This window comes from Thermobia domestica, chromosome 2 (assembly GCF_964235325.1).
Source record: "Thermobia domestica chromosome 2, izTheDome1.hap1.1, whole genome shotgun sequence".
Lineage (NCBI taxonomy): Eukaryota > Metazoa > Arthropoda > Insecta > Zygentoma > Lepismatidae > Thermobia > Thermobia domestica.
The window spans coordinates 208,825,802-208,850,920 of record NC_137455.1 but is presented as its reverse complement, the minus strand read 5'-3'; the positions used below and the strand labels follow the sequence as shown (position 1 = coordinate 208,850,920).

Genomic DNA, 25,119 nt, shown 5'->3' with positions numbered 1-25,119 from the left:
GAGGGAAGTGCGCCATTAAGGAACCTGCGGTTAAATTTCAGTTAACACGTTTTAGCTATTAGTGAATTTGACATTCGAGCGAGTTGGAGGGGAAAAAATTTATTCAGCAGGGCATTTAAAAACTCATTGTTCCTGTAGTAATTAGTGGAACCTTTCCCTCTGGTCAGAGACTTTGCATGGTTTGTTGTCTTCTAACATCAGTAATCGAACAGTCCTGACTAAGTGTGCTAGATGTTGGAGTTTTCAATGCTATCAAGTCCTTGCAACATCAAGAAGAATTTAGGAACTAATTGACTGTTATCCAAGCATTTAACGAATTTAGCATAGAAAATCTAGATATTGTTTTCCTCATCGTACAGAAAGGTATATATGCTGTATAATGCAAGAAAGAGGCAATTCGTGTAAGATACCTCTAGGATTCCTTGCACGTAACTAAATACAAATCCGAAGCTATACAAGCATCACGACAATCATCACCTTAAGATGGACTTTTTATTATGTAATGTAGCATATTGTAAGGAAATGTACTTCTATACATTCTATATTTTGGAATAACCAATACGTAGACTGTGTACTACATTCCGGGATAAAATACCGTATTTTGAAACGGAGGATGTATATGTATGTTTATAGCTTTGTGCTTCATTTAATTTATTTTAGTGTGGTATGTAATGATGGAAATAGGTATAATGCTTTGCCATATAGCTTTTTTTTTTCTTAAAGCATTTGTAATGGTGTAGTATGTTAATATTTAAACATATAGGGTGAGTTTTTTTTTTTTCCTAGCTCGAGACGACCATGTAAATTCTAAACTAATAAACAAAAACTCTGAAATTTTGTACAGAGCACTTATCAGCAGGGGGAAATACATGTCTTTTATGTATTAGTTCAGAAGTTGCATGGTTGTCTCAACTTAAACTCATCCTGCATATGAGTCATTTGTACAAAATTAATGTTTGTAAAATGTAGAAACTTATTGTTTGCTGATAAATAGTATTAGTACAAGGATAATTCCAAAAGTGGCGTCTCGAAAGCGCTCAGAAAAGAAATCCAGAGAAACTGTTCGTGCGGTTGTTGGCAGCACTGTTGTGTTTGTTGTTTCCCTATTTCCAAACAAGCCTGTGCCCACTTCGCTGGGATGCTCAGTCTTGGCAGCCGCGCGCAGTTATTCGGTTTTTGAACGCAATAGACGTTAAACCAATTGAAATTCTAAGCCAGTTAAGGGAAGTGTGAGGCAAGTCGTGCATTAATGTCAAAAACGCCCGCAAGTGGTGTAGGAAGTTTGCAGCTGATCGTACTGAAATTCACTACGACGAAAGAAGCGGCAGACTGTCCTTTTGTTGCAGGAGACATGATCATCCACCCACTCTTTATTCCGGACTTGGTACCTAGTGACTAGGACCTGTTTTCCAAGTTGAAAGAATATTGGGCGTGAACACGCTTAGCAACGACAACTAGGTGAAAAATGAAATTCAACTCTTCTTCAAAGACATGGCAGCGAGCTGGTAGACATGGGCATACAAAAACTACCACCACACATACAAAAATGCATTGACCGAAATGGTGATTATATTGAAAATTAAGTAAAGTACAAGCTTAAAAATGATGTACAGATTATGAAAATAAACTATTTAAAAAACATAGACCTTACTTTTGGGATTATCCTCGTATGTACTAGTACTAATATGTAAAGTATTGGTAGTCAGTTACAAGGAACGGTAGTTTTATTTTTTCATTCTGATTTTAATGATTGCAATTGTCTGTAAAGATGATCGTGACTTATAAAATTAGTTTTCCAGGTAACGGGTAATTAGAGATGTGTATTTGAAGGCAGGATATCACAAACTTACATCGTCAGTTTTACCCGTATGTTCACCCTTCAAACCTTAAGTATTTCATGTATAATTTTTCGTGCCCTCAAATTTCGATTTATATTCAAGAAAGTACATGCATGATTCAGGTGGATAGTTCAGTGTGTTCTCCACTGTCTTCACGTTAATGTACTTTTATGGAGCTTCCTAATTTATGTACACTTCTCCAAAATATAATTGCATGCCCGAATTTTTCTAAGTCCCTTAAAATTGTAGGTTTGATAACAGTGCAGTCGGCGTAATGGTAGGGGAAGTCAAAGGAAAAAAAATAATAAGACTTCCGAACACAGCTCACAGTTTGCTGTTTCAAATACTCATTTCTCTTTTTATAACTTAATGTAATGATACATTTAGAACATCATAATATTTGGTAAATGCAGAAAACTGGTTGTAAGTAAAGCACACACGCTTTTCAACCACAATATTCGTTAAAAAAAAAAAAAAAAAAAAAAAAGGAGCGTGAGTTGTCAAGAAATTCGTTCTCTATGCATAAAATGGGAATGAAACTTCATAGGTGTTTCGATAGCTATGCGTGCTAAGTTCTTGCTTTCTGTGCAGATTTAGTACTTTTGAACCTTGTTCGAATCCCACTCGATGCTCTTACTTTTTTCATTTTGTAATCTTTCATTTATTTTTGCCGTACACTTTTACAGTATATGTATTACACGGAGGAATGAAAACTTTCTAATTTATCCAAAAATAAGAAGGTGCACAGGTGTAAAACCTTTTTCCATATGTTCCAGTGTGATTCGTCCTTAGTGCAAATCACTTCTTGCATCGATTTCATAAGATTTTCGTAAACCTGAAAATAAGCCCGGAGTTCTAGTGTCCAGGAGATCACTATCAGCCTTAATACCTCCTTCATCACTACCAGAACTCAGTTCATGGAATAGAAAAAATGTTTGCCGGTATTAAAGTGGCACATTTTATTTCCTCTCTGTTTGTTGTTACACCCAGGGCCGTAACTTGTAGGGGGGCGGGCAGTTGCCACACAGGAAAGCTCCCCACCGTTCGATGGGGGCCCATTTTAAGACTTTTTTTTTTTTTTTTTTTTTTTACTCCATATACGATACGAAGAAGAAATTATAAATGAAGCATCAAACAGGTTCACTACATTACATAAATAAAACAGCACACAAAGGTAAATAAAACAAAAATGAGTAGGGCCCATTTCAGTAAAACATGTATACTATTAGGTAACCTAGAAATAATATGGATTAGTGTAGTTTAGAGATTTGTCAATATTGTTCCCTTAATTTGTCATGTATGAAACGCGCCCAGAGGCGCAAGTAATTGTCTCGCAGACCTTGCCGTGCGGAAGGCCCACAGGCTCCGGAGGGTCCATAAAGTGTAAGAGAAAGATGGAAAGAGGGGCCCAAGAATTAGAAAAACAACTTTCCTAGGGGGCCCTAATACTCGTATCAATGCTTGCCCCCTCCCACAAAAACGGCGCTGGTTACACACCTAGACTGTATGTTATCTTGGTGTATCAGAACCATTCTAGATAGGTTTTCACGACGATCTCACATTTTTTTTTACTTAAACATCTTAATAGCTCTCAATAGTATCACCGTTTGCTAAAGTCTATCTCACAAATGTCCTCAGTTTCATAAAACATTGGCCATCATCTTACCCCGAACAATCTCTTACGAGTATTTTCCGAGAGGAGATGAGGTGTGTTCTCTACTGCTTTCACATCGATGTTTTTCAGGTTAAAAGTAGTAGTGTTGTCAACGGCTAGAGCAGCTCGGCTCCAGCCGATGGTTCATTCCAACCGTGCCCGCACGACCCAATGGCTTACCTGAGCTGAGCCGAACCGAGCTGATGGCTCTCCCAACTGAGCAGGCTCGAGCCAATGGCTCACCTGGGCCTAACTGAGCCGAGCCGAACCGAGCCAGTGGCTCATCTCAACCGACCCGGTTCTAGCCAATGGCTCATACCAATCGACCTGACTCGAGCTGTTGGCTCAGTTGAACCGAGCGGGAGTTCAAGCCGAGCCGGTTGATACCACTATTTCCAACTCTATTAAGTTTTTGCATATCTATCGTGAAGAATTAATCGATTTAAGCATTGATTTCATTGGTTCAGTAGTTTTGATATCGGTTCAGATGAGTAGGGCTATGGTTTTCTTGTTCCTTCTTTGGTTATGACCCGAGTACTCTAAATCATATTCTTAACTTTAAGAGTTTTCTGAGAATACGGAAATACAACTGTGAAAGGTAATAAATTTCCTTCTATCGCTTGTTGAAATCGAGGAAAGCAAGATCACCTATAATAGACCCGAGAGTCACACGTAGAATACAAGTATATAGTATATTCACCATTTGCCAACATTATTTTAGTATGAGCAGTGATCGGAAAGCTATTTTTCAAAAGTAGCTGCTCTACAGCTACTTGATAAAAATTGTAGCTCGCTACAACTATTAGCTAGTTTTCCAGAAACATATTCGCTACTTAAGCTCTTGTCACAAATACAGTTCACTTGGCATCAAGCATCATAATATGTGTCATGGCATCTACATGCATAGCTGTGCTTAAAAGTTTGGTTAAAATATTACATAAAAGTTTTGTCTGTCAATTTGCATTTCACAGTAAAGTATGCATTTTGTCTATATATATATATATATATATATATATATATATATATATATATATATATATATATATATATCCTAATGAGCTCCTCCGTGGCTAAGCGGTTAGCGAGACGCGGGAGACCGGGTTCGATTCCCGGCGGGAGCTCATGTGGTTCGGATTCCATGTTAATCAGTAGGTCCACGTCTCATATAGCCTCGCTGCTGAACGGGGCGATAAACTCAAAATCAACTCAACTCAATATTAGGCCTAACCTTATAGAAAATTTATTTCCGATAATTAATGAATCTTCACTCTTATGCTGTGAAGCATGAGAAAATCAGCGTGTCGTTGTTTTCCAAATTGATACTCATTAAACACTTTTACTGATATCTCCAACAGAACAGCAGAGTGCATTAACAGCAAAGAAAATATGAGTTAATTGTCACTTGAATATCTTATCTCCAATGAAGATCCTGCGGTGCTGTATGGATGCGAAACAGTGTTGTAAACATAACCTGAGAAGTTTTATTTTCAATAATAATAAAAAAACATCGTTCTTTTTAGTGTTTGTTTTTCAAATGTCCAATGAAAACAATGGCCCTACTCACCTGAACCGATGAAAGCTACTGAACACTGCGTAAATCCATTAATTCTTCAAAATAGCTATACAAGAAATTTGTCGAGTTGGATATTTACACTAGACTTTACAAGAACTTTGTTTTGTAACAATCCTCTTCACAGTCGAACCAAGGCTTTCTTTAAGGAGGGATCAAGATACAAGAAGACTCACTAAACCGGACATACAGTCACTTCACAAAAGCGACAACCGATCTAACCTCTAGCGACCAAACTCGGTCCATTTGAATGCGTTGAATGAAACGTGCCGACTCTAATTGTGCAATTGGTTTAAATTGGTTGGCTCGCGGCTTGTACATCACAGAGCCGAGCTCAGAAAGACCGCTCATATATCACGTCTACCGAGCCGATGGCGCACCTCAACCGAGCCGACTCAAGAGAATGGTTCATCTGAGCCGAGTTGAATAGAACGGATAGCTCATCGCAACCTAACCGGCTCTGTGGTGCGCATTATCGAGCTTTTATTAAGTACTTCTTCTAGAAGGATATCACCTCAAAAATCCATCTAGATAGGTGTCAATTGTTGAGGAACCGTGCTACTTCTAACGCTACTGTGAGGATTTGAGTTGCAGATTTTTAAAAGGTCAAAGGTTCATTGTTTATGAACTTTGCTGCAGTGCACCTTCAATAATACTGATTCGGAAAACATTTATATTATCCGTGACAGTATTGCAAAATCAAAACCTTTGGTGTGCTATAGAAATTATAGGCATTTTGTATCAGAAGTTACAAAATCTTCTGATGAAGTCTTGAAGATACAAATATGTTAAGGAGCATGAGGAAAATATTGACGAGACAGGTCCCCAAATCTGAATGCTTAATACAATCGGCAGCGAATTCAATTTTTTTTTCTAGATTTACGTTTCCCCTCGAAGTTGAAACATCGCTCTGCGCAGGATCTAAATTATACTAAATAGTGTCCCACTATGGCCTCAACTCATTTTGATTTCTCTTCAGACAAGCTTTTCTATAGGAAAATGTGAAAGAGATCTCACTTTTGAGCACATCGTTCATCTTTTAAAAAGACGATACAACCAGGCTTTAAAAAAATCGTAATTCAATGTATGGCTTTCATCCACTACTTTGAACCTGACTCAAAACCAATTTGAAAACAGTAGAGAACACAACTCATCTCCTCTCGTAAAATACTCAGTGTTTTCGGGGTAAGGCGATGGCCAATGTCTTATGAAATTGAGTGCATTCTTTTGAGATACCTAGCAAGCGGTGATACTATTGAGAGCAATTAAGACTTTTTAAGGGGAAAAAAAATGTGAGATCGTCGTGAAAACCTATCTAAAATGGTTCTGATACACCAAGACAACAATAAAGTCCATACTGGGAAGAAATAAAGTGTCTCACCAAATTTCTTACCCTTAAACTTTTTTTCTATTCCCTACTTATAATAATAATAATAATAATATGATGGATTGTGTTCTGGTAGTGATGAAGGAGGTATTAGATCTGATACTAATTTCCTGAACACTAGATCTCTGGATTTATTTACAGGTTTACGAAAATTTTATGGATCGATGCAAGAAGTGATTTGCACTAAGGGGGACACATTGGGACATATAGAAAAGGTTCTATGCCTGTACACCTTATTTTTGGATAAATTAGAAAGTTGTCCATCACCTCCGTGTAATACATATACTATAAAAATGTATGGCAAGAATGACTGAAAACTTACAAAATAAAAAAATAAATGCATCGAGTGGGATTCAAATCAGGTTAAAAAGTATTGCATCAACATAAAAAATAGACTACTTAACACGCATGGCTATCGCAACAACTAGAGAACGCTCCTTCCGTTGCATTACGAATTCCTTGTTTTTATGACGATCTTTGTTTTTCGTCGAGAAGTGTGTGTGTTTTCTTAAGAAAAGAAAAAGTTTGCTGCATTAATGCTAAGGTACTGTTTTGTACTAAAAGTATTGTTATAAAAAGTAACAAAAGAGGAACTGAGAATTTCAAACAGCAAACTGCGAGCTGTGTTCATAAGTCTTGTTGTTTTTTTCATTCCTTCCCCTCCTCTCACTCAGAATGGGTTGTTGCCAAACTTACAATTTTAAGGGAGTTAGAAAATTTTACTTGCGCATTTATAAATTGGAGAAGTGTACAATGTTACGAATAAAGTTCACATGTAGCTAATAAAGAGGAGAGCTTTCCTTTTATCGTCTGTTTTATGTGTTAATTGTACGAATAAATGTTTCTGACATGAAATATTCTGAAAATTGTTTTTCCTGGATTGGGTGAAATGGTGCACTTTATGCTCTTTTTTGAAGAAAATACAGTAAAATTAAATTTTTGTGTGAAATAAAACTTATTAGATCGTATCGCAGCCATGTCTGTCGATGCAAAAGATAAAATCACGTCATTACTTTTTTAATTCATGCTTTATGAAAGATTTGTATGAAATATAACTATGCAAATTGATACATTCTTTCGTTACAGGAGGGTTTCTAGCTCAAAAGTTTGCTGAGTTTACTACTCATTGTCCAAGGGTGGCATCCCTCATCTTATGTAATAGTTTTACAGATACCTCAGTGTTCAATTACAATGATTCCGCAGCAGTGTAAGTAAAATACATAAGAATCAATTTAAATACTGAAGTATTATGTTCAGTAGTTGAACTTATTTTGAATGGAACAAATAATATCAGATTCTGAAAGACTGCTATTACAAACTTAAATGAAATGTTATTACATGTATCACTATTATTATTACGTTGTATTCTTAACACAAGGAAGAATTGATTCCAAAGAATTCATTTAACTGTAAGTGCACAGCTCATATGATAGCGTCGGTGTTGCAAAGGATATTAATAAACAAACTAACTAACTAAAGATCTTATAAAACGTAATTTTTACAATTAAAATAATTTGTGTACTTCCTCATTTTCGATTGTCTAATGCATGTTCTCTGTATATTCCGTTTGGAAAAACTTGTCTCGTATATAAACCCGAGAAGTAGTTGGAATCCTACTTTAAACAGTGGATTCCGTGTCATAAAGCTTTGGTGGTGAAAAGAGACGTTAAATTCAAATAAATCCAAGCAAGTAATCGTGTTTATACTGAATATGCATGGAAGAAATAAGCTGTCCGCAACATATCCAAGTTTATTAAAAAAATAGTCAATAAGTATTGGGGAAGATAATTTAGGCAGCTCTTTGGTGTAGTGTTCTATCAACTTGATATAATTGGATGGAGGTAGAAAATACAATCGGCTTTGTAAATCTTGAAAATTCGGAAGAAATGGGCTGATTTTTAACTGACCAGAACAATGAGTAGAGCTGAGAAAACGGTTTACTAGCTTGTATTGTTAAAATTCAACTCTTGTAAAACTAGTATTAAATCGATTCTATTATGTATGATAACATTAAGTTACTTTTTCTTGCTTCATTGGTGTTTTAAGTATATGGATAATTTCATGCTTATAAATAAATTGTAAAGTACTTATGGTATAAAATAAGAGACTTTAATATTTATTTTTACTTTTAGACTTCCAAACTATATTGTACATAAACATGAAAATTTTTTATAGAATAACTGTGTCCGATCATCCATCTGTCTTCTTAACAGGTATCGGATCAAAAGCAATAAGAGAAAGGGAAAAAATTCTTGATATGGATTTAGTATCCCACGAATATGTTTAATTCCCGCTCTTATCCATCTTTTGCCATTGAAAATGGTACATTTACCACCGTCTTCTCCATATTGAGTCCCTGCAGGCCAGTTATTTCCAACTGATGCTCTGTGACGTTATAGCTTGATGCTCGCATTCTCCGTACTCCATAGAGAGGACAAAAAGACAGCAAACTTAGCGTTGATAGCAGGTAGTAGTGAAAGGCAAACAATATGTTAGGCTTTGCAGGGTCATTACTTGTGGATCTATGGCGAATCACATGCTGTCGAACACTTACGTTATTCCATTCCACCTATCTACATCCAAACTGTTTTCCCTGCCCTTGCTCTGATCGTAAAAGGCCGCTCCTGCCAGTCGGCCAGTTGAAAATAAATGCCATAGACCATTTTCTGTATCACTTCTGGCTTTAACGTTGGATCCCCGTAGTTTGGAAGTTGATATCGTAGTTTCAGAATGTGAAATAAAACTCAATTATTTTATATTTTCGTAGGTTTTGGATGCTTCCGTCGTTAATGTTGAAGAAGATGGTAATGGGCAATTTCACATCACACAAAGTAGATCCTCGTATAGCAGATTCTATAGACTTTATGGTAGAACGAGTAAGTAATCAAATAGGTGGAAAAGTTGTAGTTAGCGAATGGTAGAACTACTATCAAAATAACCTAAGATCACCTTATACTTTTTTCAAAGTCAGTTTGAAATTTAAATTATCTGCATATTAAATAGAAATTGTTATTTGTGCCAGAAAAGACAGTACAGTAATACCTGTTAACTTGACCACCTCTAAGTTGGCCACCTGCTTATCTTGGCCTGGTTCGTCTTGGACCAGCATTTTCCTATAAGACATTCGTTACTTATTACTCTGTAAGTTGGCCACCTGCCTATCTTGGAAGTTTGGCTGCATTGAAGCAATGCTTACCCTATGATGATAATAATAAGTTTACTTGCTTATCTTGGCCACGCAAAATATTATTTTTTTATTTTATTATTTTGTTATTTTTCTTATAACTCTTTCGTATTGCCATATGAGAGGCAGATATTCTGTATTTGTGACTGGAGACAAAGTACGGATTCTCACGATTTGTTCTTGGAGGTCAATAATCTACCCTAATAAAGGGATGGTAAAGAAAGATGTGAATAAGAAAAAGCACGTACAGGAATTCAGGAAATGGTTGTACTTATTTGTTTATTCTGTCTGTTTTGGTAAAACCATTAGCTATATCAGCTCCTTTCATCAGTGGGAAGCTTTAGTAATTCCGAAAAATTCTCAAGGTTAAAGTTAACCATCTCAATTTGTCAACTATTGGCACCTGACGCCTTGTCGAAAGGTAGCGGAGGATTTGAGATATAAATTCCTTTAAAGCATCTTTTGCTCCGAGGGAAACACTTGTAGCTCATTAACAAGAGGTAGTTAACTAAAAAAATTAGAATGTGCATATGTGCCAAAAAAGAATAAAAGAAATACACCTAGAATGAACCACCATGAATAAATTTGTAATTAATAACTAATTCGCTATTTGTCGAAAGGTATCAACAAAAAATATTTGTCACTGTCAAAAAAAAAAAAAAAAAAAAAAAAAAGGTCATATAAACTGCATATAAATTGTTCAATTTATAATTTTGCTCCTCTTGTTTTCAATTTGAATAGCTCGGTGTGCTACAATATCAATTTCAATAAACTGCGTACACATGTTTCTATTTTTTGGTTGTTTGTGCTATTGTCTTTTCAATCCGAATAATTCAATGTACCAGACAAGTTTTTAGGAAGAAAGAGGATATATATTAAAGGTACTGTAGTATTTTTTTTCTAGTACTGTGTATTGTTATGATCACTCTATATACATTATTTAAAAGTAACTGTCGTGCCATTGCTTATTACAATTCACAATCAAGTAATACTAGAAATCCTATTCTAAAAATACACCTTTTTTCTGTAAGTTGGCCACTTTTCAATGGAACCGATGGTGGTCAATATAGACAGGTTTCACTGTATCACTATTTTACTACCTCAGAATCAAAGCTAGCTAGCTTCTAGCGGAAGTATTTCGTGCTGTTTGGAAAATTAAAGTTAGAAAATTAAAAAGTCTAAAGTTTTTATTGAAAATTGTACGTTCGAAAAAACACCCAAATTGTAATTCAAGTATGAGCGTTTCGACAAAAAGCTATTGCCATTTTCAGCACAGATCCTTTCAAAATACTAACGCTACTTGTAGAACTATGTCCCTACGATTACCTTATTCTGTATATTAGAAATCGTGTAATTCGCGTAGTTATGCGATGGAATTTTCCTTGTACCTCTATACTTCGTTTTCTATGTGCTAACCGGTATCATATAAAACAGATGACGGGTAATGAAACTCTGTTTCGAAATCTCATTGATTTCACATTCGTTTCATTTATCTTCACTGGCAAATACATTTGATTAAAGAATTAGAAACTGAAACTTAAAATATACCTAGAGAACTTTGGTAGTGCTCACCTAAATATTTTAAATTTTTGTTCTAGATAAAATCTCGTACGTACTCTGCCAACAGATTTAAATCTGTTTTCAACATTCTCGATTCGTGAAAGACTGTTCTTAAATTCTGTTTCTTATTAGTTGCATAGGACATGTGTTGTACAGATTCAGTCCTACAAATTTTTAATCTACGCTAAAAGTTCTTGGAAAACTATAGCTTGAGTCATTAATGACAAGAAAGGAAAAGCATCTACTATACTTACATAAATCTTAACGCTACGCTATTTAAATCTCACCAAACATTCCTCAAAATTTTCAAATCAAGTTGAAACCCTTATGATTACTATACTCCCAAGTAGAGTATAATTGTTCCGCATCCTCATGGCTATGTGGATAGCGTTCGATTTCCCGCGGGAGCTCATGTGTTCGAATCCTACATAAAGCTGTAGGTTCATGTCTCATAAAGCCTCTCTGCTAAAAGGAACGCAAAACCCAAATCAAATCAAAGTATGAAGTTGAGAGACTACGAGTTATAATACAAAAGAAAGTAATCAACGAAATGTAATTCTACTATAGAATGACAGGATGTCCCGTTTTTAATGGGAGTATTCCTTTGTTTAGAAACATCTAAATGGAACTTTTTTTTTTTTTTTTTGGTCCCGTCTTCGGCTCTTAGTTATGAATAGAGGCACGAGTTTTTCGCAATGCGCGATAAAACGAAATGCGTCAGAATTCATTAATTTTCAGTTTCTTGACGTTTTATGATATTCTGTGTGTATTTTCATTGGTTTCCGTTGCGCGATAAAACGCGAAATTGGAAGTTTTGCGCAAAATTTCTAACAATACGCGATATAACGCGAAATTTTAGATATACGTTTTCATTACTTTAAAAACGCTAGTTTGCCGCTGACGGAACGGTAGAACGTGGCATGAACTGTGCATTTTGGGTGATTCGGACACGGTTATAGGGAACATTATACCCGTTAGCTATCACCATCGCAGCTAGATGGGGAGTTCTGAGGTGATAATTGTTTGAAGTTTCTTGTAAAAGCACTTACATATGTGTGGCTTCCAACAAGTAGTGCCAATTGTGAGAAGTTTTTTTCCAAGTATGGGCTGATAAGTGACAAACGTACAACAATGAAGGAGGAAAATGTGCAAAATGTAATATGCTTATGTTTAATGCTTAAATGTAACCTATGCCTATGTGTTTTCAGAAGACAACAGAACTTTCCTACTCATAGTAAGTTTAGTTACTGATTTTCCGTCAGTTTGATATGGAAAAATATAATTTTCTATGAATGAAATTGACAGTGTCAAGTGAAATATTCAGTGTATTTTGCTTTTAGGTAATTAATGGTTTTTTTTTATAATGATCTATGAATAAAAGGAACACTTGTAAAAAATGTCAGGGAATTCTTTTCCACACGAGCTACAAAATGCGAAACTTTATTTGGAAAATGCGACGAAACGCGAAATTTTCAAATTCTTGTTGCGAAAAACTCGTGCCCCTAGTTATGAAGTATAATTTCTACGTATTCTTAAACCCCATAGTTGAGTCTTCGTTTGGGAAGATTTCGAAATTTTGTAAAATAGTTCCATATTTTCCGAACAGATGACTCAGTAGTAAACTCCATGTTTCGATGTTCGGTAACCTTCCGATGGTAGATAATTGAAGGTTACGGGTAGATTCGTTCATTCTATTGTCAGATCGTGCCAGTTCACCGAGTGTCTTTAGTTTTTGTATTTTCTATATCTGGTTACCCTATTCTACAGACAACTTTAGTTTTCTGAAATGATCTGTATTGAAAATAGCAATAGATTTTTCCTGAAACACTCGGAGTTAAATTACAATTTTAGTGATCTTTCGTGAGTACAGTTTTATTAAATATTAGACGCATCCTATTAAATCATGCAGCAATTTCAAGTGTATAAAATTCATACAAATAACTAACCCACTCTATGGCCGGGGGGCGCGGTGGCTCAGTGGTAGAGCGTTCACCTCCGGTGCTTGGGGTCCCTGGTTCGATCCCAGCTCGCGCCGTGTGGACTTTGTGGTGGACAAACATCGTGCTCGTGGCTTTTCTCGGGGTTCTCCCGTTTCCTCCCACTTTATTCATTCCACCATTTCATTCATTTGTCATCACCGTCTCCTTTAGCCTAACCGGCATAACCGTGGGACGTAAAACTAAAGATTTCATTTCATTTTTTTTTCACTCTATGGCCTATGGAACCCGGAAACTCTCCATTGACTTCTATCCGTAGTCAACTGGATCCAGTTTCTATTTTGTATTCCTATTTCTGCGAGATGCATTTTAATATTGTCCTCCCATCTCGCCAAGGTCTACCTAATGGTCGTTTTCTGATTGGATTTCCAGTTAATACTTTGAAAGCGTTCCTATCTTCTTCCATTCTGGCTAATTGACCTACCCACCTAAGCCTCCTAGATTTGATGACCCTAATAATGTTTTGTAAACGATATAATTATGTAGTTCCTCGTTTTGAAGTTTACGTCATTCACCATTTCCGTTTCTCTTGGGTCCAAATATTCGTCTTAGGATCTTGTTCCCAAACACTTTCAGTCTACGTTCTTCCCTCAGAGTAAGCGACCATGTTTCGCAGCCATGCAGTATAGCATGCGTGATTATCGTTTTATATATTTTAAGGCTCAAATTCCTCTACAGAATTCGCGATGATAAAGGTTTTTGAACTAAATAATAATACAAATTCCCTGTTTTTAGTTGACATTTAATTCCTTAGTGAATATGGTTTTGGTCTGTTAATATTGATCCTAAGTATTTGAAAGTATCCAGTTTATCGAAAATATTGTTTGATATTTTAACGCATTCATAATTTGCAGTATTACGATCTCGACAGACTTCCACGTATTCAGTTTTCTCTGCATTTACTTCTAAACCCAAGTCCGTGCAAGCGGTTAATAGGACCTCTGCATTTCTTTTTACTGTTCTTCTATCATCCCTATTAAATTCACCTTATCAGTATACTATTCATAACTTGGTGAATACCATTCAGTTTTAGACCCTGGTTGCTATCATTGATTTTCGTTATAGCGTACTCCAGGACAAAGTTGAATATAATAATGGCGACAACGCATCTCCTTGTTTCAAGCCATTCTCGACCAGAAAGCTCGGGGACAAGAATTTTCCTACCCGAACTTTACTTTGGGGTTCATTTAAACAAATCCTAATTAATCTAACTAGCTTTCTCGGCATTCCAAGTTCTGTAAGAATGTTGACAATGTGTCCCTCCTGACCGAGTCTTTTCGAGTATTTGTCGAGTGGTAAATTCTGGTCCATAGTTGATCGATTTTGTTTAAATCAGTAGTAGAAAAATGATCGATCTGGCTCAACATTGGCCATATTAGAACAACTCAGGAGCCCCCGAGAAAATGACCACCATGCACCGTGAGCCCACGGTCTTTTACGACCTCAAATTTAGGGGTGAATTTAATCCCTTTTATGAGCACTTTTAAGGGGGTGTATTCGTTCTCTTTTATGACCACGTTTAAGGGGTGAACTCGTTCTCTTTTACGAGCCCCCCCTGGGAATTGACCATCATACAACGTGAGACCATGGTCTTTTACGACCTCCATTTTAAGGGTGTACTCGTTCCCTTTTACGATCTCCTCCATTTTAAGGGGGTGTACTCGTTCCCTTTTATGAGCATATTTTCCAACCCCTATTTCAACATGACAGAGATGGCGGACATAGCACAGGGGGTGTATTCATTTTCTCAACCCCTATTTTAACATAGCAGAAATTACACTGAGACTATGAACACACAGCAGAACAGATAATACATAGCACAGTTAATAAAAGAACATGGCTTATTTTTCAACCCCTATTTTAACATAGCAGAAATTACACTGAGACTATGAACACACAGCAACCTCCATTTTAGGGGTGGACTCGTTCTCTTTTATGAGCATATTTTTCAACCCTTACGAACACATAGCAGAGGTGTATTCGTTTTCAACCCCTATTTTAATGTAACATTATTTTCTTTTACGGGGGTAGCAACACCCCCAACCCTCCTCCTTTCTCATCCAGGGCTTGGGACCGGCAATGGCGGAGTTTAAAAAAATAACATCATCATACTCTCATAAATGAATAAAGCATAATATCATTAGCATCAATAGTAGTGAGTGAGAATTTGTTTAAAAAATCCTGCATCGAATAACCAGATGCACGACATGCTAAATATAGGAAACAGTAATGTCCACAAAATTGAGATAAATCACCTTGAATACGTCTATTATTCCATGTATAATACAGACAGTTTCGTTTTAAAAACCTTATATGATGTTGTATATAGGGAGGTATACCATAGCTATCGAAATACTCTCCCACACACATATTAGATATATAAACAGCAACCCAATGTTCACCAGGCTTATCACTAGAATCAGTATTTATAATTATGGCGGCTGGAAATGTATGAATAAACAAAGGTAACTCATCAGCAGCATACACACCAATAAAATGATCTTTAGGCAAATTTTGTTGTAATGCTTCATAAAGCTCAATTGTATTTAACATTTTTTTTCTTTAATTAATATATATTTTTCTCTGGAAATCAATTTCTAATTCTGAAGAGAATTCACCATAAATAATTGTTGTTACAGGAGATGGCAGTGCTTCTTTAAAATGAACCTCTAAACGTACACTTCCTTGCCGTTGCGGACTAGTATGAAATGCGGCACTTGCGCTTGAATCAGGAGTTAAATCAAACACCAGTAGAGTATAACCATTAGGATATTCAGCGAGTGAAATATTATTACCTTGATTAGAATAATAAATACCTGAACCTGTAAATAACGTATAATATGCTTGTACATATAGCTTATTATCAAAATCTGGCTGTAAAGGTTTGAAGGGCATTGGATTTCCATCAACATACAATGTAAAAAATGACATACTAAAATGTTGAAAATTGAATGGATTTGTTTGATAATTACCATTAAAAGCAGTATTACTAACAAAACCAATAATAATACGTTTAGGCACTAGGCCTGAAAATAGATCTGGAAGTGTACTATCCATAATTCCTTGTGGCAGCGTTTCAGTCTTCACTTGCACTTTTGTTATAGGATATTTTACTCTAAATTTAGGATTTTGTAATACTTTATTTTGTGCTATTTTAACGGCCGGTGACACATCAACCTTTTTCACAAGCAATGTTGCATCTGTAATTACAACTTTTCCATCAGCATCTGCGTCACCCATTAGACAAAATGTAGGTTTAGCTGGAATTAGTTTAATGCGCAGTTGTACACCATTCAGTAAAAATTTCTCCTGATTAAATATATCAGCATGAATATAACCCAATAGTTCAAATGACTGACTTAAAGTGGTGAGAAGAAAACGTTGTTTAAATCCTACATTAGCATCGGCCACACTGTCCATATGCCCTGCAGTATCTTTAAACCACATTGATGTTTGAAGATGCGTTGATTTAGCTTCAGCATTATAATTTAGTAGTTTTTCAATATACGATCGATATGGATATGTATGTGAAGAGTAGGAAATAAGTTGATTATTTAAATATAATTGCAATTCACTGAACATTGCATTGAGAAAATCATTTACAGGGCCGATTTTCTTATCGGCAGAAGTTAAATTAGAACCATCTGATTTAGTAATTTTACCTTTAACATATAACATTGTGTGCGGTAAGTCAATATAGTCATCCCCATGACCGGGGACTACAAATTCTATTGGTGCATTATCAGCTATTGAAGCCACAGGTTTATATGGAACTATTTTATTACCTATAATACTGGTTTGAGTGGGTAAACCAGCAAATAAATCTAATTCTGATTTCATACACTCACACTGCATTTTTGTCTTTTTCTTACTATTAATATTCACACATGGTAAAATTTACAATACCATATTACGTCTACGAAAATGTAATTTTACACATACACTGCCATATTGGAAAGGAAGTGGATTACCTGTACTATCTCTTAAATCAATAATAATTTGATCAAATTGTTTACGTTGCACAGTGACATAATGAGGATTATCAAAAATATGTACATTATTAATACCATGCTCTGTAATATTTGTATTTATAATACGTAACAATGGAGCTACGGTGTCACCCACCATTTGTGGTTCTACAATATCACTGTAAATATACATAAGTGTAGGTAGCGCTTTTTGTAAATCAGGTGGATAACGAGCATGATGCACAACTGCAATATCTTCTTGCTGTATATGATCAAAACCTAGTATTCTGGCTAGTTCAGGAGATAGGCGTACTTCTATATGCTTCTCTTGATCTTTTATTACTCTATTAACTTCAATTCGTTTCACTGATGCTTTGACTTTTAATTGTAAATTTAATATATCACTTTTATGATTAATTTGAGATAGAATATCATCAACATGATAATAGTGGCCTGGTAAGATTTGAGTTATGTTCCAGTTTTTTGTATTCATGAGACGATAATAAATATTATTTGTATATTTGGAAACATTCTGAAATGAACTTGTATAATGCACTTCAACAACAGCTGTTTCCCACACTCCTTTCTCCAGTACAATAGGTTGATATAATTTAGTAGTATAACAAGCAAGAGTATTTTGAGGAAAATATTCCATAGAACTATTGCTAGGAAGTGTGAGATAAAAACTATCACTTTGCTCCATAATTAATCAAAAATATCTTTGGATCTTTTTATCCGTTTCACACCACCACCACCATTAAAATGAACTTTCTTTCTTTTTCTTCCAGATCCTTCCAACACTTGATTTAATTTATTTTGAGCTTTATTTTTTAAATTTGTTTTAGCTTCTTGCCATCGATCATGCAAAGACTCTTCAATAGGTCTATTATTATCTAGTACATCTCCTGCTACATTAATTCCTGTACGTATCAATTCTTTACCAACAGTTTTTGCACCTTGTTTTAATAAAGGAAATACAGTACGAAATAAACCTCCTAGAAAACTACCAATGCCATAACCTTCTTGATATGCTGTACCTCTATACACGTTATAATTACCTCCTGCTTGATGTATGTAATAATTAAGGTAGGGCTCATTCATCTTTCTTTCTTTCTATATACTTAAAAATATCAATAGATTACAATAGAATATTATTATTATTGCTTATAAGTACACCATTTGCGTTTACGGGGTGGAGGACCATCCTCTTCGTCTTCTTCGTCTTCTGTTAGTTTTCTAATATAATCTATTCGTTGAGGATTACCAATGTACTCTAAGGGTATATTGGCTTTTGCTAATAATGTAGCAAAAGGTTTCCAGCCGGCAACTGAAATATTTTTCTTACGACATCTAACAAAATCGGATATCAAATCCACTATATTTGCACCTGGAATTAATTTATTATTAATATTCACATTTCCATTATCGTCCCATTGAATATTTGGATTTTGTTTCAATTTACGTAATAAAGGTCTCGCTTTACGTTTACAAATTTCAGGGAGAGTAGATATTATTTCATCATCCTCCTCCTCGTCCTCTTGTTCTTCTTCCTCCGTAGTAGTAGTTGTTGCTGTTGTTGTAACTGCTGCCGGTTTTTGAATAATATTTAAATATTTTTGTAAGACTTCTCTATATTTTGTCCATTTTTCTTCTGCATTTAAACTTTTATTATTTAAAATTTCTTTCATTTCATCATCAAGATTAAATATCGTTTGATAATGATGTAATTTTTCTGGTGCGATTAAAATAAGTTTTTGTGCGTTTTGCATAATTATTTAATTAAACTAGATAGTATACCTCCAATAATAGGTGCAAGCAAAGCAGTAAGAAAACCACCTTTTTGTATAATTATTCGTTTTTTCTTTTGTTTTAATGACGGACCTTTTTACACCAAATATCTCAGTTCCTTTTTATATTTTTTTAGCTTATTTATCTCTGTTTTATTTAATGGAACATTTCCCTGTAATACGTTATAGGAACATTCACAAATAGAGCGAATTAAATCAGGATCTGCATTTTGTAAAATTGCCTTACGTGCTTTCGGTTTTGACTTTGCTAAAAGTTTTAACATATGTGCATTTTCCTTACTAATCATTTTTTACGGCTATTAAAGCACAAATAGTTGTTAGAATATAAACCATATTACAATTATTATTTTTTTACAGGTACATAAACATAATTAAAAGAATCTGTTGGAAAGATATTTGTTCGAACTCGCTGCTCATCAGGAGTATTTTGTTTTAAATCAAAGAGTAAATAACCATGTGCAATTCGAGTTGCATCTTGATATGCTTCTTGAATAAATTTTGTATTACCTGGATACAATTGTCGTGCGAGATAATTAATTTGAGCTTGGTCTCTAGGATTTTTAAAACAAACAATATAATGACAATTTAACGAAATATCCCGCATTCCTTTTTGTTGATGGAAAATATTCTGTGTGATAAATATTACACTTATATTTCTATGATGGCTACCCTTAGTAAAAATATCTACAATCCGATGGTCACACTCACGCATTAAATCATCTATAATGACAAGATGTGGACCCTCATGTGCTTGAAATTCATTATTTTGAGGTAAACCTTCTTTAAACGTACAGTTTGAAAGAGTATCATACAACGGTTGCCATTCACCATAACACCATACAATATTTTTAAATAACTTACTATAATGGTCAAGAAATGTTTTAACAAAATATGATTTTCCACATCCTGTAGGACCTGCTACCATACATGTAAAAGGAATTTTCCATTCCATCTCTATTACAGATATATTGCATTTATTTTAAATAGCGTTTTTAAATATTTTGCTTTCTTTTCTCCTTTACATAAAAAAACAGCGTTTGTGGAAGAACAAATTTGATTTAATATACTTTTTACTTGTGATACTGATAGACCTCGTGATGATGATGACAATTTAACTAAGCAACGAAAATTTACAGTGTTGCTAGAATTTAAAATATAAAATTCACCTTTTGAAATTATAAAATCTACAAGAAATACTTGTGACGACATGCTTCACCTATAAATTCTTGACTTTTCTTTTTTTACAATATAGTATGTTTTAAATCAATCCAAGAATTTTCACTTTTTGGCAGACCTAACCATTTCACATAGGCCTTATTATTTTTCTTTCGCAACACTTTTTCAATTAAATATGTTTTTGGGAATTTCGTTAATTGTAATTCGTGTCCGTAAAATCTTCCTTCAATAGGTTTATTATTTGAGTCTACTAAGTGATATGTCGGAGGATTAGTGAAGAAAACTAGCAATTCGAAAAATTTCTGTACTCCAATTGCGTGTAAAACCTCTATCAAAACCAGGACGCTTAAGTTTACTAATTCTTACATATTCACCTATCTTAAATTTACTTTTTCTTTTTATCACAGAAAACTTTTTGCAATAGATGTTTTTCATTTTCTTTTTTAATAGCGTCGATAGGTTTCATTTTAATAGTGGAATGAATAGTATTATTATATTTATGTAGTAATTCCGGCAGAATGCCAATCCATTTATAATTTCCCTGCAGTGTAAATTGTCTCCACATTAAGTTACGTAATGATCTATTAAATCTTTCAATAATACTTGCTTTCACATCACTGTACGTGGAATAATGTTTAATTTTATTTTGGGTCATCGTCTTCTGAAACTCTGAATTATAAAATTCTCGACCCCTGTCAGTTTGTAAAAATTTAGGGCTTTTGTTTGCTTTTCTCAGTACTGTTATAAATGCTTGTGTAATTTCTTTCCCAGTTTTATTTTTCACAGGAATAGCCCAAGCATATTTAGAGAATGTATCTATCACAGTTAATAAATATTTGTAATTTCGATTAATTTTTGCTAGACCTTTCAATTTTCCACTATTCATTTCAACTAAATCAGCTTGCCATAAATCATGAATCCCTTTCGTTATAACGGGTATTCGAGGATAGTTTCGTCTTGCACTTTTATGTAATTCTGCAACTATTTGTTCTCGAACTGATTGTGACATCATTTCTATATATTTCTCCTAAAATATTATTTACATATTTTACATTGATTATCGATTGAAAAACTTTCTTTAAAAAAAAAAAAAGAATTAATTTACATTTTACACTTATTACAATATTTCGATGGTAACTGATAATGTCCCCATGGCAATGTATGAATGTTACAATTAAGAATACATCGCTTGCAGGGTGTCCACCCACCGGGAAATAGCCGGGAATTCCATGAACCTGGAAAAAACCGGGAATAAGCCGTGAATTTCTCCAAAGAACCGGGAAATACAACGATAATAGCCGAAGAAGGCCGAAAGTTAGAAACAAAAGGCGTAGCTCAATTGTTTTCTACCGATAAGTCACTCGGCGCTTCTGAATTCATGATCCGTTGGGTCGGATCTAGCGTCATCCTATCGGTATCCACCGTTTGGAGCGTCCGAATTCAGCATCAATGATGAATCGCAAGTGAACGTGGCGACGGTGAAACAGGTGATCGCTTGAATCCTACGTTGAGGTTCGCTTATCGATCATGTTAGTTTTGTATTTAGAAAAAAGAATAGAGTAGTGATGCGTCAAAGGGGGTTGTTTGAAACCTGAAAGAGCGCTATGTTGTAGTCAACAATCATGTGTGTGGTCTTTTGTTTTGGCCCTCATCTTCTAAGAAAAAAAATATGGATAATTATTTAACTATAATTCAACTTTAAGTAGCACGAATTGTTTCTTTGATATATTCTTTATTATTATTTCTGTTTTAAATGAATAGCAATGTAAAGATGAATGCGAGCAGTAAATGGCGGGAATGAGATTGTCTAGTTGGCAGTTATGATAGCTTGTTTAGTAATAGGTCTGGCTCTGCAATCTCCTGATATCTTTAACCACCAGATAAGTTAGCAGTAGTTATTATTTTACAGTGACGTTGCATTGCGAACCTTATTAATGATGTTACCTCATTTTAAAAAAAATATATTGCGTGTGTCACGAAGGACAAGAAAACACCTAGCTCGACAACGTTCTTAGTTCTAGAGAAAAAAATGCACGACAAAATGCTAGCACCAAAATTAGCATTTTTCTCAACTATTGCTTCAATGGTGGAACCAATTCTGACCGAATTTCAAACAGACCAACCCATGGAACCCTTTTTGCATGAAGAGCTCACTTCTCTCGTACAAAGATTAATGGAAAAAAATAGTGAAGGATGATGTTCTTAATAAAGCATGTGCATCTGTTCAAAAAATTACATATATCGGATCCAAACAATCTTCCTGCTAAAGATGTGGACATAGGCTTTGTAAGTAGGGATGCCATGCGTGGAATTAAGGAAATAACGGATCTGGACAAGCTAACACTACGACGAACGTGCAGAGAAGCTATCGCAGGGATGATTAGGAAAATAATGGATAGGTCACAATTGAAATACAAACTTACTCGAGCTATTTCGTGTCTCGATCCTGTGCTTTTGGTCACAACCTGACACTAGCGGAGAAGCGTTTGACATTATCTTTGGAGGAGATGGTAACTAAACGATGGTTTACGGGAAGCAAAGCAGGTAAAATTATGGGACAATATCGGAAGGTATTTTCGTCACCTGAATCTATTAATCACTGCAAAACGTTTAAAAGAAAGGAGAAGCGTCTGGATGCATTTTATGTTGAACTTCTTACCGTATTCAGTGAGGACAGTGTACGAGAACTCAGTGATTTTATACAATGTATTTTGATACTGTCACACGGAAATGCATAAGTAGAGAGAGGATTTTCTGTGAATTCTGAATGCATTTTTAAGAATCAAACAGGAGAGCCTTATTGTCATGAGACAAGTGTATGATGGTGTGAGTGCATTAGGTGGATTGGAGTCAATTAAAATCAGCAAAGATATGATACATGCGGCCAGAAGTACACATGCTCGATATACTGAACATTTGAAGAAAAAGGCGAATGATTTGAGTGAAAAGGAAAAAAAGAAAAGAGAGAGATAACTTGTAACGCGAGAAAGACTGGAATTGGAAGCTAAAAAAGCAAAGGTAATTGCTGAGGCAAAAAAAGAAGCTGTTCTTCTAGAAGAAAAAATCAATGGACTATCGGGAAGTAACGAAAACAGGTAAGAAAATATAATTTATTTCGATAGTATAATTTTATATTGTTCGGGTGGGAACTAAATAATAATCCTTCCGCCTCTTTCGTAAAATATTAGTCTTTTAGTGCCCGTTATAACCGGGAATTTATCTTGTAGAGTCGGGAAAACCGGGAATTTCAAAACGCTTTGAGAGTGGACACCCTGGCTTGTCATCATACGGATCGAAAGCAATTTTATTAACAGATACTGTAAAAATTTCATGTTTTTTAGATTGCAACTGTGTTTGTGTCTTTCGAATAGTTTTATTATTGTTTAAACAATTCTTAAAATCTTCGATCGAGATCATACTAGTAACATTTTGTCTTATACCCTTAATTTTTTTTTATTTTTTTATCAGATTTAGTGCGAATTGCATAAGTTTTGGCTCGTAAGCCTACATACTCAATTATGGGAACTCCACCTAATTCGTCTTTCATTTTACCCAAAACGTGTTTATTTTTTGTGCTATATAAAGAATTATTTTCAGGAAAATTTGAGGTGTCAAAATACTCAATCATATCTTTTATATCGTTATAAATATTGTTAGTTTTAATTTGGTAAATGAAAGAGTCAGTATCCATATACGCAATTCTAATATTATCTCTATATTGCGGTTTCATTATATTATAATGGAAGTTATATATTGCTAATTTTGATAATTCTATAACTGTTGCTCCAAAGTAAATTGGTTTATTTAGGGTTACAGATTTTTTTACCATATGAAACAATGCCAAATTATCAGCCAATTTTACCCAATTTTGAAACTGATTTTGCGCTACTAATTTTTTACACTTTTTTTCATTGTTAATTAATTTTATATCAATTAGTTTTCGTACATTCTCCATTGTCTTTCCGTATACAAAATTATTTAATAACTTATAGAATTCTTTTTCAAATTCAATTGTAGCATTTGCACGGCGTTGAGTATTTTCTTGAATATAAGATGCAAGCCATTTAGATTGACGAAACCATAATATTTTATGTACTTTTACCAATATTAAACCTTGTTTTAGATAAAATTGTAATACTCTATAATGCAAGATATAATTCGATTTCGATTTAAGTGTCAATAGTAATTTTGAATATTTACCATTCGGTGGAATTTCATTAGTGGGAGCACACGGAAAATCAGAATGGTATTCGTGTAAATAATTTGGATACTCTAAGTCCACTTCTAGAAAAAATCCCCATTCACTATCCGTGGGCCAATTGATAATTTTATGTTTGTCTTGCCAATTGTCAATTTTATCCTCCCACCGAAAACCACCATATGGTAAATAGTCAATCATTGATAGTCCGTACAGATTGTTCATGTCAATATACAGTAAATAAGATTTTTCTTTTTCCGCATCAAAATCATGTACGTAAGGATTATTAGCTTTGGCATACCTTAACACAGCTTGAGTAATACCTCCGCGAATCGATTTTTCTACAAACATATACATATTGATATCTGATAAAAGTTCAAGTTCAATTTTTGTTCTATATAACATGGCTTGCCATGCCAACCCAGGTGCAGTAAAACAATTAATCGGATCAATACAAAAAGCATTTAAACATGTCTTTCTAAAATTCTCCAACACATCTGCTGTGAGAAGTACATCACATTTTAAATATAGATCGTGGTAGTCCCCTAAATTTTCACATTTAAACACACGCCAAATCAGTTTTGCATATTGATAATCAGTCTCGTAAATTTGTGTTCCATTCAATTTGCTACTAAACGCCTCTCTTCCAGGAAATTCAGTTTCTTTAAATGTATCTAAATTTGTTATGTATTCATAAAAATAAATTCCCTTACGGAGAATTAAAGGAAACTTTTCATCAGAAAAATATTGCTTTGTATAGACAAATTGCTCAGGTTTTA

General features: G+C 34.6%; 1 protein-coding gene across 2 annotated transcripts in view; it reads left to right on the top strand.

Annotated features, from left to right (window-relative positions):
• LOC145678372 (maspardin-like) overlaps positions 1 to 25,119 on the top strand; it is a 63,685-nt gene that overhangs the window by 19,004 nt on the left and 19,562 nt on the right. For both annotated transcript variants that reach the window (XM_081748439.1, XM_081748440.1), the window contains exons 5-6: positions 7,536 to 7,656; positions 9,217 to 9,325. In XM_081748439.1, the coding sequence (XP_081604565.1) occupies positions 7,536 to 7,656; positions 9,217 to 9,325 (230 nt within the window). The remainder of the gene's footprint in view (positions 1 to 7,535; positions 7,657 to 9,216; positions 9,326 to 25,119) is intronic.